This window comes from Sinocyclocheilus rhinocerous, unplaced genomic scaffold (genome assembly GCF_001515625.1).
Source record: "Sinocyclocheilus rhinocerous isolate Xijiao unplaced genomic scaffold, SAMN03320098_v1.1 scaffold705, whole genome shotgun sequence".
In the NCBI taxonomy this organism is placed as follows: Eukaryota; Metazoa; Chordata; class Actinopteri; order Cypriniformes; family Cyprinidae; genus Sinocyclocheilus; species Sinocyclocheilus rhinocerous.
Genome location: NW_015630576.1, coordinates 1546973 through 1560279, shown reverse-complemented (window position 1 = coordinate 1560279; position 13307 = coordinate 1546973). Strand labels below are relative to the sequence as shown.

The 13307-nt window shown below is 36.7% G+C and overlaps 2 protein-coding genes across 8 annotated transcripts in view; both read right to left on the bottom strand.

Annotated features, from left to right (window-relative positions):
* Nucleotides 1–2661, bottom strand: part of LOC107740646 (microtubule-associated protein tau-like) — a 37190-nt gene extending 34529 nt beyond the window's left edge. For 5 of the 7 annotated variants that reach the window (XM_016553148.1, XM_016553145.1, XM_016553146.1 and 2 more), the window contains exons 1-2: nucleotides 2403–2661; nucleotides 1256–1352 (exon numbers count right to left, since the gene is read on the bottom strand). The gene's annotated coding sequence lies outside the window, so the exon portion shown is untranslated. The remainder of the gene's footprint in view (nucleotides 1–1255; nucleotides 1353–2402) is intronic. The other 2 variants (XM_016553140.1, XM_016553138.1) reach the window with 2 other exon arrangements.
* A 3707-nt stretch (nucleotides 2662–6368) lies between these two features.
* Nucleotides 6369–13307, bottom strand: part of myl4 (myosin, light chain 4, alkali; atrial, embryonic) — a 47317-nt gene continuing 40378 nt past the window's right edge. Inside the window, exons 2-7 of the mRNA XM_016553137.1 lie at nucleotides 9166–9433; nucleotides 7302–7329; nucleotides 7059–7208; nucleotides 6804–6977; nucleotides 6513–6590; nucleotides 6369–6417 (exon numbers count right to left, since the gene is read on the bottom strand). Of these exons, the coding sequence (XP_016408623.1) occupies nucleotides 6389–6417; nucleotides 6513–6590; nucleotides 6804–6977; nucleotides 7059–7208; nucleotides 7302–7329; nucleotides 9166–9270 (564 nt within the window). The 5' untranslated portion in view covers nucleotides 9271–9433 and the 3' untranslated portion in view covers nucleotides 6369–6388. The remainder of the gene's footprint in view (nucleotides 6418–6512; nucleotides 6591–6803; nucleotides 6978–7058; nucleotides 7209–7301; nucleotides 7330–9165; nucleotides 9434–13307) is intronic.

The window sequence follows — 13307 nt, the reverse complement described above, 5'->3', positions numbered from 1 at the left end:
GAGAGAGAGAGAGAGAGAGAGAGAGCGAGAGAGAGAGACGGGGAGGGCGGGGGAGCAAGGTGTGTCCGCTGCCTTGAAAATGCAGAATTAAGTCTACGCATCCTTGTATTCTCATACAAATCATAAAACAGAAAAAATAGAAATAGAAAAAAATAGTTTTATGTAGTTTAACGGTCAGATTACATATAAACTGAAGCAATAAAAACACATGGGAAATTGATTAGCCTATTTGTTACCGATTCGGGCTTGTTGCTTCCATTTCCCATTAGGCTAGTGAAAGTCTTTTTGTGTGATATCACATTTTCGTTCAATAGACTGTTTTATTTGCAGAGTCGCCCAGACAAAAGCCCATGTGGTGTTACAAAGGTCAGCATCTTCAATAAGCGGTGTTCGCTTAGGGGGGGAAAGAGGGTTCTTTCAAAGACGTGCGTTCTAAACTCACCTTAAATCTACAGATGAAGGAGACCTTTAATACTCTATAGCGATTTGTGTAAGCATGGCAAAACAGCCACATGCAACATCAGCACCATTCTCAACCGAGAGCAAACTGCGAAAATCGCTTAACACCGGAGGATCAGCGACGCGTCCAGTCCGTTTATCGCTGTCAGGCGGATTAGGGCAACGCGCAAAAGCCGCATAAAAACCCGATTATCGATTTGTCATTCGTTATGACCACAACGGACCTGTGGAAAAAACCTGGCACCTTTCATCCAGACTTACTTAACGCACCGGTGTGAGCCACATTATGCTCCATCATCAGTGTCTCAATACTTCTAGGTTTTTCCACAGCGGCAAACCGCGTGCGCGTGAAGCATTGCATGCGTCTGTCGCCACACTGCCTCGAGATTTCATGAAATTCCTGCATGCCATGCTAAAAGACAAACATAATGTAATGTAATATTCTTTAAATGAAAATAAATGGTTATTGTCTATACTGTGCGTCCATGAAAATAACTACCGGTTGGTGCGAATGCATAAAGAAAGCAATCCGTTTTATGTGCAGTTTTTCTTATCGATGCAATCTCAGAGAAATTACATGAATTTTCGTTCTTTTCTAGATCAAACTATAACGAAAATCAGGCCCGTTATGTCTCAGTCACACACCCAACAGTCGGATTCACTAACATCTTAAGACCAATACACTGTTCGCATGGGTAAAAAATGTGGTAAGGCTTAAGAGCATATATCAGTGCTTGATTAATGATGAATTGCTGTTAAATACAAGTCTTTGAGTTTGTAAACCGGTTTGACTTACCTCTGTGGCACACTGAGTTATTGTCTGTCCAACTGCAGCAGTCAGCAGTGAACAAATCCTGCCAGTTCCTTCAGCGTCCTGCAAAGGGAGGATGGCGCTAGAGAGCGAGATCAAGAACGATGTCAGGGTGAGCTCTGTGCACTACTAACATGACATTTCTATGATATTCACAACTAACCGAATGCTATCCTGTGTGTGTTACATTATGTTATATATTTTAGGGGTGTCTGCGTTGTGATCAGGAATTACCTTTACATTTACGATCTTGGCAGATGCTTTCTAACAATGAAGTAGGCTAAGGGTTTACAAACCTTTTTGATACCTTAAGCATAAAGGTGTCTATGTATTTTCATATAGGCCTATAAGTAGCTTTTTATACTGTGTGAGAAAAAGACATGGACCCCCTTAGAAACCCCCTGAATCCCTGGCAGAGACTACTAATTTAAACTTTTGTGTGAAACTTGAATAAAAAAATACTACTGTGACTACAAGGGTTTGTTATTAAAAACCAAAACAATTTATAAAAAAAATTACTTAGAATAAAATAAACATTAACAAATAAAATACAATTTGAAAATAAATGTATTTCAGCTAGTTGCCAAAGCATCATTTCTCATTTTCATTTAGTTTAACTTGCAGTGCTAAAAAAAATGCATTAAAAATATGTAGACATTTAAAAAAAGACAGAAAACACACAAAATTACTAAATAAAATGTTACTAAAATTAAAGTAAAAGCATAAAATATAACAATACAATTACATTCAAAAAATGAAAAAACTATAAAGTATGTAAATGATAGGCTACTAAAATAACACTTTAATGCACGGGTGTCCATACCTGTTCCAAGGCTAAATCTCAAATATTTTATTTTTTACTTTGACTTGGAAATATGACATCCATTCTCGTTATTTTGAACTGGTTCTACAGTAAGTCTTAGACATTTGGGTCAGATTTTTGCTGATTCACTGCACAACGCAGCAAGCTAATATATTACTGTTTTAAAAACAGTGTGATTTTATGATCAACCCCTATATATTTTCACAGTCTAATCTTAACAGACATTCATGATACACACAAGCTCTCACTCACACACATTGCACCATCTGCCCCCCACCAAATTCAGCTATATTCCCCTGAGTTACATACCAAGCCAAGTCCTTCACCTGGGACAGCTTCACATTAACAGTAAGAGTCCTTGTGCTCCTCTGTTTCCCCGCTGCACAACCTGCTGCTGTTTTATCCCAAAAGACAGAGAAATTGCTAGATCAAATGTAAATTCCTCCTCCTTCCTATTGCTAAGCAAGTTATCTTGAACTCTTACATGCAAAAACAATACTATAGATTATCTTAGAATACTGTATGAAAAAGAGCGATGCTGTTGATGTTCTCAATGTCCTCGTGTTCTTCAGATGTGTGAGATGCTCTTCTGAGAGCGCTTGGTTGAGGTTGGGCTTGGGTGGGAGTTGCTCAGCAACTAGCCCACATATGAATGAGTAGGCATATTTTTTTTTAGATGTTTTCTATGCGAGACAGCTAATGGCCTGATAGTGTTTGTTGCACTGACTTGTCTTCCTGGGTTGGATTTTTAACCCCTCTTTATTTCAATATGTTTTTATACATCAAACTTTAATATTTCAAATGATGATATTGTTGCAGTCTGGCTGTTACAAACACTTTTGGCCATTAGATGGCGTCTCAGCCTTGTCAATATGACTGGTTGTCTGTTCTTCTTCAGGACTGAGGTAGTTGATTTTTTTCTTCAGTAGAAATCTGACTTTTTGATATTAATGAATGCACATTCAAAATAAAAATACATAATAACATTTTATAAAATCCATTTGTTACACCTTGCCATTGTTAGCTTCACTTATCTCAAAACATTCTAAAATTGTAATGTAATAAACAGTATTATAATATATTTTTTTATAATAGCACTTGAGTATGTTGAAATGATGTAATTTTATGTAAATTTATTAATCGCAACTTAGGTAAATGCATGTTTTTTCCCAGAGCAATACAAAATATATCCTGAAAAATATTTACTGAAATAAAACCTGTGACAACTAGTCTCGCGAATACATGTCAGCTTTCGTTGGCCAAAGCCCGCCCATGAGGCCGTTTGATCGACATGTCAAACAACCAATCACAGTTCGTTTCGTTTCAGCGTCACGTTTCGGGGCGTGGAAATGTCGCCACAATAACAGACCGGTGTGTAAAACTCTCGGACGTATTTGAAAGATTCTGTGCCGCGAACTTTAAATATTTCACATACTTTTGAAAATCCAGTGTTTAGTTGATCCTGATAAGCGCTCGTCGTCACAGTTGTAAACACGACGGCTTTCTTCTTTCATGAGGGGGTTTGGCGTCACGGCCATCTTTGTTTCCAGGCGGAACGTTAAAGAACGCGACACACACGTCTCCCGGAAATCCTGTATAATCTAACCAATCCGATGACGACTTCGAAACTCCTGAAGTGTTTCCACTTTTGTGTGCCACATGCATCAGACCTTTAGCCAACGTTCCGTGGGCGTGACGTCTGAGGCTGAGACTATGTGACTACTAGCCCCTGTCTCCACTATAACAAAACATGAACAAGATATTATAGGGTGACCATACGTGCCATTTTCCCAGGACGCGTCCTGGGAAAATGGCACGTATGGTCACCCTAAGATATTACATATTGGTAAGACAACACTAGTTCATTTTTTCAGTAGCTATCCTCTTGTTTTTGGTGTTGCTGCAAATCTGTTTCAAGAGAATGTTACACTATGACTACATGGGACTATACAGGCCATAGTCAAACAAAATGAACTGAACATTGCTATTCCAACTGTGAATATAAAGGTATCCTGGCAACAAGGCAGGAAGTAGCAGTTTATTTCTGGCTGTAAATATATTTAGCATGAAAAACTTCACAGTAATCCAGCAGCTTTGGGCTGCAACTGAGAAGAATCCCTTCTTGTACTGCTGCTGATAGATCTTTGCACATCTTACCACTCCATGTCAGTAACACAATAACCTACTCTGCCTCAGCGTTTCTCAATCCTGCTGGACACAGCTGAAGCTAATGTGCTATTTATGAGTCATTGTGTTGAAAAATCAAAGGAGATGCTTGCGTCCCACAGCCTAACAATAAGGGAGACAAATGACAGCATCTCCGTTGCCATGAGCCACAAGGACACACAGAAAAAATACAATAGCCTTTGAATGGAGAGCTGTTCTGGTCTGTAAATTAACACTTGCCAGCTGTGGACCCACACATGTCTATTACTAATCCATGAGAATGAGCTGTCTGTAATGTAACCATGTGTGTATACACAAATTGTGGGTAATTTTATTCACCTAGCCTCTCTGGAATAGGCTACCCTGATTCTGATTGGACAATCATGGCATCCAGTGGTCAGATATTCTGGTCACACTGTATAATATCAGACTGTTTGTTGGGGTAACTGAAACTGAATCTAAATTCATGTCTCTATTTTCACACCGGTGACCGATTGTTTTATACAAACAACTGGTGACAGTCATTGACTGCAGTGAAAATAACTTTTTGTCCCTTGCAGTTAAAGGGGTCATATGATGCTGCTAAAAAGAACATTATTTTGTGTATTTGGTGTACACAAAAGGCCTATTTCTCTCAAGTGTTGTTCACAAATCTGTCTAAATCTGTGTTAGTGAGTTTTAGGTAGGTGTGGCTAACTCTTAACTTTTATAAAGAATATCTCTTTGGATTTGAGACTTTAGTCTTTGCAACTTTACATATCTTCTTTATGCACCAAGAGCTTGTAACACTCTAAAGAGAAAGGAAAAAATGAAATCGCATCATATGACCCCTTTAAAATGTCTTGTTGCTATAGGGCAATTATTTTATTCAGTGCACTCTCAGAAAAACAGGTACAAAATCTGTCACTGTGGAGGTATATTTTCAAAAGGTGCACGTTTGTACCTTTTAGATACTAATATGTACTAATTAAGGTACCAATATGGAGTTTTTAGGTGCAAATGTGTATCTTCTAAAGAGGTACCGACCCAGTGACAGCTTTTGTACCTTTTTTTCTGAAAGTGTGTAATGGACAACTTTTTTCTAAGTGGTTTTAGAATAATATATGGGTAAAATGGTAAAATAGTTTGAGCTCAAATCAATATTTAGATATTTAATTCTGTACTAACATGGGATAAAGTGAGAAAATTAACAGTTAGCCGTTCACTGTCGCAAAATAAACCTCTTCATGAAGAAACAAACATCTGAGCATCTGTTGTATAAAAATTCTGGAAACTACATTAATCACACATAGGTCACAGTATGTGATATTTTTGGTTTACTCCATCTATATCACATCACATTTATGACATAAACACTTTATTTAAAAGCATTTACCAAATGACTACTAACCAAAATGCAACTCTAGAGGATCTAAGAAACCTTCTTAGAAGAGAAACGTTTTACACATGTAATGTGAATTTCCTCTTGTCGTTCATCCTGTCTGAGCTGTAAATCTGTAATTCACACCGACACTGGTGATCCAGAGGCTTTTCTCTTTCCAGCTGTTGCTGTAATCCATTTTTATAAGAAATCTGCTCCAGCTGTGTCTTATAAAGTAGGTAACTGAGGCCGTTGAGGCAAGGTCCGTTTTAATTTTGATGTTTGTTTATTTTTATACCAACTGACAGTGAGTTTTAGACTTTGTGGATGTGCACTGACACATAAAAAGTCCTTGACATAAGTTTATGAGAAAAAATCTGTAATGTTACAAGCATTCAGTAGCCTAATATACCAACAAATGCATTGGAAGTAAATGCATGACATTTTAACATACAATTTGCGAGGGAGTTTGCTCTTTGCAACGCATTACAAAATAATTGTTTAGTTTGATGTTGTAGAAAATCTGTGCAACACAAGTAAAAAAAAAATAAAAATCTCATACAGGAAAACTAGTTCAAGGGCATTAGAGAGCGTAGAGCTGGGCTGAAGGACTGTTGATAACTGCAAAGGACAGTGTAGTGCCTAAAAGGAAAATGTGAGACAATCAGATTAAATTAGAACGTCCTTTCTCCATCTATATCCTAATTGGAAACAGTATCAAACATCATTGCATTTAAAATTCATAATCACCTGATCTGAGCTCTTTCATTTATCCAGCCATGATGTGTTTAACAAACGCTGTGGGAGAAAAGGATAAAAGGACAAGATTAAATGATAGAATAATATATAGAATATATTAGCTTTAGCTTTTCAAATTTGGAAAATGGTCACACCTTCATAGTTGACACAGCCGTTTCCATCTTCCTGTCCTGCCATCAGCTGTTCTACCTCTGATTCTGTCATTTTCTCACCTGCAGGCACGACATGTGATAGTCCGTGCTTGTTTCTGGCAGCGTTAATCTCAAGGTACAGGAAATATGTAAATCCAGGAGTCAAACACAGATTTTTTAAAGCTGCTTATGTTCCAATAAATCTCTTCTTAATTTAACAAAGCACTCATTGGGTTTGTTAGCAATACTGTATCATGGTGTAAGAGCTGTTGTGTAGCAGTGTTTTGTATTCACCCAATGTTGCAAGTACATGGCGAAGTTCGGCGCCCATTACAGTGCCGTTCCCTTCTTTGTCAAACACCCGCAGGCCCTCAACAAAGTCCTCAAAAGTGCCTTGATCTTTGGACCTGGACACGTGTTGGAACATAGGCAGGAAAGTTTCGAAGTCAATCAACTTGGTGTTCATTTCTAGAAAAAATGGATATTAGAGACACATTAAAAATGTATTCATGGTTTAGCCTGCTGTCAAGCACAGTTTATTCCTCTCACCGTCAGGTTTGGGTTTGCCAAGTACTTTGAGCACCTCTGCATTTGTAGGATTCTGACCCAATGCCCTCATGACATCACCACACTGGGCGTAAGTGATCTTCATTTCACCAGAAGGAGTTCTGTCGAATAGCATGAAGGCCTCTTTAAATTCTGTGTGGATAGGATATTGATATGTAATATTAAATGAGGAAGAAGTATGAAAAAAATGTCAATTCAGGTCTACTTGGTTTCGCAAATGCTTACCTTCAATCTGATCAGCTGTAAACTCAATCTGGGTGGAAAAAGATTTTATGGAACTTCTATAAGCAACTTGAACGTCCAAACAATGTATAATAGGCACAACAACAATGGAAATACAGATGTTTTAGTTCTCTAAAGAAGCTTTCCATTCAACAAAAGTCAGCTGTTCCTCACCCATTGAGACTAAGAATAACAGACGTCTGTTCTAAGACCAGAGGGAATTACAGTGAAACCTCATCCTTACTGTCCACATGAGAGAGAGACTCACTCAGACAACAGAACAGGAATGTTAAACTGTAATATGGCATCTTGCAGACACCTGCATGGAAGCTCTTTTATACTGACCTCAGGCGAGCTTCAATTGTCCAGACCCCATCACTGACCATCAGGTTAGTTAAAGTTGCATATGTGGTCTCAAATCAATATGAAGAAACATTTATGTCTTCACATAGAGTAGGTACTCAACTGAGACTGGGGTTTTAAAGCCTAAAGTTTGTGTGAAACCTTTTAACCTTATTTGATTGATTTGAGCCATGTTGTTCAGGGCACATAATGTCACATATTTTAATAACAAGGTTAAAGACCAGTCAATATACAAATGTTTTTAACTCAACACAGCCAGAAGGTGGGATGTCTAAGTCCTATTGAAGCTTATTTTTGCCACAGAATAAAAATATAAAACGGGTAATTGCATGCAACTTTTTATCTCGCACTTGTGAGTTTATATCTGATGTTTATATCCATGTGACATACCCCTGATGTCACATGGATTATTTTACAGATCTCCTTGCTACGTTTCTGGACTTGGGAACATTTCAGTTGTGTTGCTGTCTATGCAGGGTCAGACAGCTCTCAGATTCCATCAAAAATATCTTAATTTGTGTTCCGAAGATAAACGAAGGTCTTACGGGTTTGAAACGACATGAGGGTGAGTACGCTGTAAAAAATAAGTGTAATTTTAACTGTAAAATTTTGTAAAAAAGCTACGGGAAAAAAATGTTAATAGGTTAACAGTAAGTACCCGTACTATATACAGGGAAAAATTGTAAAATATCTAATATTACAGTAAAATGCTGTTAATTTTACAGTTTTTAGAAGTAAAAATAACAAATCAATGTATAATTTACAGTCAAAAACTGTAAACTGACATTCCCAGAATTCCCTGCATGACACTCCACATTTGAAAGTATTTTGTTTAAATAATCATGTTTTTTTAATAGTTTTTGTTATTAGTTATGTATATTTGGACTTTATGTTACATCTTCTGTTGTTTAATGAAAGTTTAATGCATTATTTAAGTATCATGTGTGTTACCATGATGGTGTTTTGTGTTTGCATGAATGACTCTGTGCACCTTCTATATATTAGTATATACTTCTGCTTGTGGCGAAGCTACTTGTGATGAGCTTTGATTCTTCATGTGGCTTTCTCTTTTACCACCTGCATTATTATGGTGGTTGTCAGTATGTTAAAGGTACAAAACAGATTTTAATAGCAGTGTGCATTGTTGAATTTACTGGTTTACATTCAAATTTTCTTGTTTGTAAATTAGTTTTATACTGTAAAATTTACAGTTTTTGGCCGTAAATGTGTTTAGTTTTTCTGTATTTTTTACAAAATTATTCTGGCAACCACAGCTGGCAAAATTATTTTGTAAAAACTACAGAATTTTTTTTACAGTGTAATTAATGACAGAATTTTCATTTTTGGGTGAACTATACATTTAAGGTTTAAGCTTACCTCCTGATGACTTTAGGGAAGAAGTTACTTTGTCTACTCACTTGTGTCTGCTCACCATGATGGTCTAAAACTGGGCAGCTATTAAAATAGCAATACCAACAAAGAACCATACAGCAAGTGTACTTACCTTAATGCTTTTGGGGTCAAACTGAGGCTCCTTGGGTTTTTCTGGTTCAGGAGGAGGCGCTGGCTTTGCCGCCTCCTTTTTCGGTTCAGCTTTTTTAGGAGCCATTCTTCCACCAAAATGATGAGCAAGAGGGTGTGAGATGGGGAATAGGAATGAGAATTACCTTCGAGAGGTTTTATACCCATCTCAATGCTTCAGCAAGGTTGGTCCATCCCATCATCACCCGCCAAACAAGGACAGAAAGCTTACGGGTTCACAAGCCAAACCCCTGAGATGGGCACATGACGGATGAGAACCAGTAAACTGCCTTCATCACTGCTATGCATTCAGCCAATATTCATAATTTATAGTTTGTAATTATGCTCTCAAAGTTTTAAACTAGATATCTAACTCGTAATTGTTTTGGCGAAGCAAGTTTGGCTCTCTTTTCTAGGAAGATCTTGGGTTAATCAGGCAGCTCCTGGGTTTACCTTTGAGGAGAATGGAGCTCCAAATTTGGCTCATGCACATTGTTTACATGTTTAATGAAGGTTATTTTCTGAAATCTTCAGCACCGCTACTAGCAACAAACAAAACAAAACAACCTTTTTTTAAACAGGTTTCTCAAACATTCCCCATCTACCACTGGTTACTCTCTGCATATTAATCTACAATAAACTTCAAATATTGCACACTTCACTTTTAGTTCATTTCCAACTAGAATGATCAAGAAAACAACTGAAATAATTATATTATCCCCTGGTTACTTGTTGTGAGTTTCATCAGACAGACCTCATTCTGTCTTTATGAGTTTCAAGAGATCAAGGGAATTATTAAGAATAAACACCTTATGTCTTGTTTTGCTATGAACAGCAACTGCTTTTTTAACCCCTGAGGTCTGTCATTCAGGCGCCTGGAGCAGACACTAGTTTAAAGAAAGGAGAGAACAAAACAACCTTTTTTTAAACAGGTTTCTCAAACATTCCCCATCTACCACTGGTTACTCTCTGCATATTAATCTACAATAAACTTCAAATATTGCACACTTCACTTTTAGTTCATTTCCAACTAGAATGATCAAGAAAACAACTGAAATAATTATATTATCCCCTGGTTACTTGTTGTGAGTTTCATCAGACAGACCTCATTCTGTCTTTGTGAGTTTCAAGAGATCAAGGGAATTATTATTATTATTAAACACCTTATGTCTTGTTTTGCTATGAACAGCAACTGCTTTTTTAACCCCTGAGGTCTGTCATTCAGGCGCCTGGAGCAGACACTAGTTTAAAGAAAGGAGAGGCATCCACCTGGTCACCTCCTGCCCCAGAAGGAAGAAATAAAATATGAACAATACAATTATGTGTGTATATATACACTGCCGTGCAAAGGTTTGGGGTCAGTAAGATTTTAAAAATGTTTTTGAAAGAAGTGTTTTATGCTCACCAAGGCTGCCTTTGTTTGATTAAAAATACATTAAAAACAGTATTATAATAAAATATTATTGTAATTTAAACTAACTGGTTTCAATTGTAATATATTTTAAAATGTAATTTATTTCTGTGATGGCAAGGCTGGATTTTCAGCATCATTACTCCAGTCTTCAGTGTCACATGATCCTTCAGAAATCATTCTAATATGATGATTTGCTGCTCAAGAGACATGTCTTATTAATTAACAGTGTTGAAAACAGTTGTGCTGCTTAATTTTTTGTATAAACCGATATTATGATATTAAACTGATGACTATCTGTCATCAATCTGTCATTGTTTACGGATTCTCATATTGTTCCAAACCTGTATGACTTTTTCATCAAGATATTTTGAGGAATGTGCTGGTTTTTTTCCCATACAACAAAAGTATACAGTGACCAGGGACTATAAAGCTAATAAAAGGACAGAAAAACACACCATAGATGTACCATAAAAGTGGCCCAATATCATGTACACTGTGTAAAAAAAAAAAAGAAAAAAAAGACAATACCATTTCAGACTTTACACTTCCAAATTTCATGTTAAATTCAATGTGTTACTTGTGTGAAACTCTGAAATTTCTGAGTGAAAATTGTTTCGACAGCAATATTTTTTTCAGTGTAAACTGCTGTATATTCCAAGTCATTTGATTTGAAGGTATATATCGAAGGCTTTGTGTGAGGAATGGACTGGAATTTAAGGCATTATCCACTGGTAATCTGCTCTCAAACCTCATTTGCCCCTGGTGACAAAAAATAATAATAATAATATGAGTTTGGAATAAAATGATGGTGATGAAATAATTATAATAATTAATAATGTGTTACATTTATATAGCACTTTTCTAGGGACTCAACGCGCTTTACATTGTGAGGGGGGATCTCCTCATCCACCAGGGACTAAAGGATGACAGAATGTTAATTTCAGGATAACTATATAATGCTTCATTAAAACTTTTAAGTATCCATTAATGTATATTTTATTCGTTTGCATCTGCATGCATATAATGCCACAGAAAATTCAGTAACCTGACCTGCAGCTCAGTCTGAAACTCACCTTTCAGATTTTCAATCTATACTCTATTCCCGTTCAATGCTGCATCTGTCACTCTACATGCTCTGGTGTAAATCCCTTAAGCCTTTAGTGAATCACATAACAATAGGGGTGATGTAAACTCCTATAACTCATCCAGTATCTGCTTGCATCTGGACAGTGCTGTGGACCCTTCGTTTTTGCTGTGATTTCATCTCTTCTTTCTAGGTCTCCCTCTGTGGGATGTCCATCTCCAGACACAGAGAGACAGGGCTGTTGGGAGTGTCTGGTTTCATGTTGTCCTACATGAACTCTCAGTGACAGTGTGGGAGGAGAGATGTGTTTCCAGGATGTATGTATGTGCATAGATTACAAGATCCGTTACTTCACTGGATTGAGAACTTTGTATAACTCACGCAGCCTGACCCATTAATTGTGTATCATGCCATGATGAGTAACTCAATTAACTATTGTTGTCTGAGAGAAAAATGATGGTTGCACTGTGTAAATTTTGTGATGAGTGATTTACCTTGCAGCAGCAACAGTTCCTTGAAATAGATAACAATAATAAAGTTATAGTTAAAGGAATAGTTTATCCAAGAATGAAAAATTGCTTTTACTCACCCACAGGCCATCCAAGATGTAGTTGAGTTTGTTTTTTCATAACAGATTTGGAGAAAGTTAGCATTACATCAATTGTTCATCAGAGGATCCTCTGCGGTGAATGGGTGCCGTCAGAATGAGAGTCCAAACAGCTAAAAAAACATCACAAGTAATGTAAGTAACTATAGACTGACTGGTATTTTGGAAAGAAGCAATGGTTATTAAAATGCCTTAATGATTTGTTTCTTACAAACACATAGCTTTTCACTTTACAAGCCATTAATTGATTGGACTGGAGTTGTGTGGATTACTTGTGGATTATTGTGATGTTTTAGCTGTAACTGCAGAGGATCCATTGGTGAGCAAGTGATGTGATGCTAAATTTCCCCAAACCTGTTCTGATTAACAAACAAACTCATCTACATCATGGATGGCCTGGAGTTGAGTACAATTTCAGCAAATTTTCATATTTGGGTAAACTATTCCATTGAAATAGGCTACTCCAACAAAGAATAGAATAGAATAACATTAATACATTTAAAAAATGATCTATGACAAATCTGGACTTCTGAATCAAATCTCATCATTTGCAGACGTGATTCTCTTATCTACAAAATTGCTTCCTTTATCTACAGTCTTTCTGTTTATGCTCCACATGAGGGCAGCATTAATTAATTGTGGAAGCTGCTGATGCTGATTTGCTTTTGATTATTCAAATGGGCAAATGATATTTGAGAATTGAAGGTGAACGCTGCAATTTACATAAATTTTACAAGCTCTGTTTTCAATATATCTGTCTCTATCTATCGATATATTTCTAGACATATTATTATTATTATTATTGTTGTTGTTATTATTATTTTAAATAGGCTATGGGCTTTTTCAAGACAGCGAGTGGATAAGATGCTGCTCTGTTATATCCAGTTTAGTGTAATTTCTATTAACAAAATAAGTTTAAACCAGGATCTATATTTTTAGGCCTGGTTTCACAGACAGGGCTTAGACTAAACCAGGATTAGGCCATAGCTCAATTAGGACATTCAAGTAATTTTTATAAAC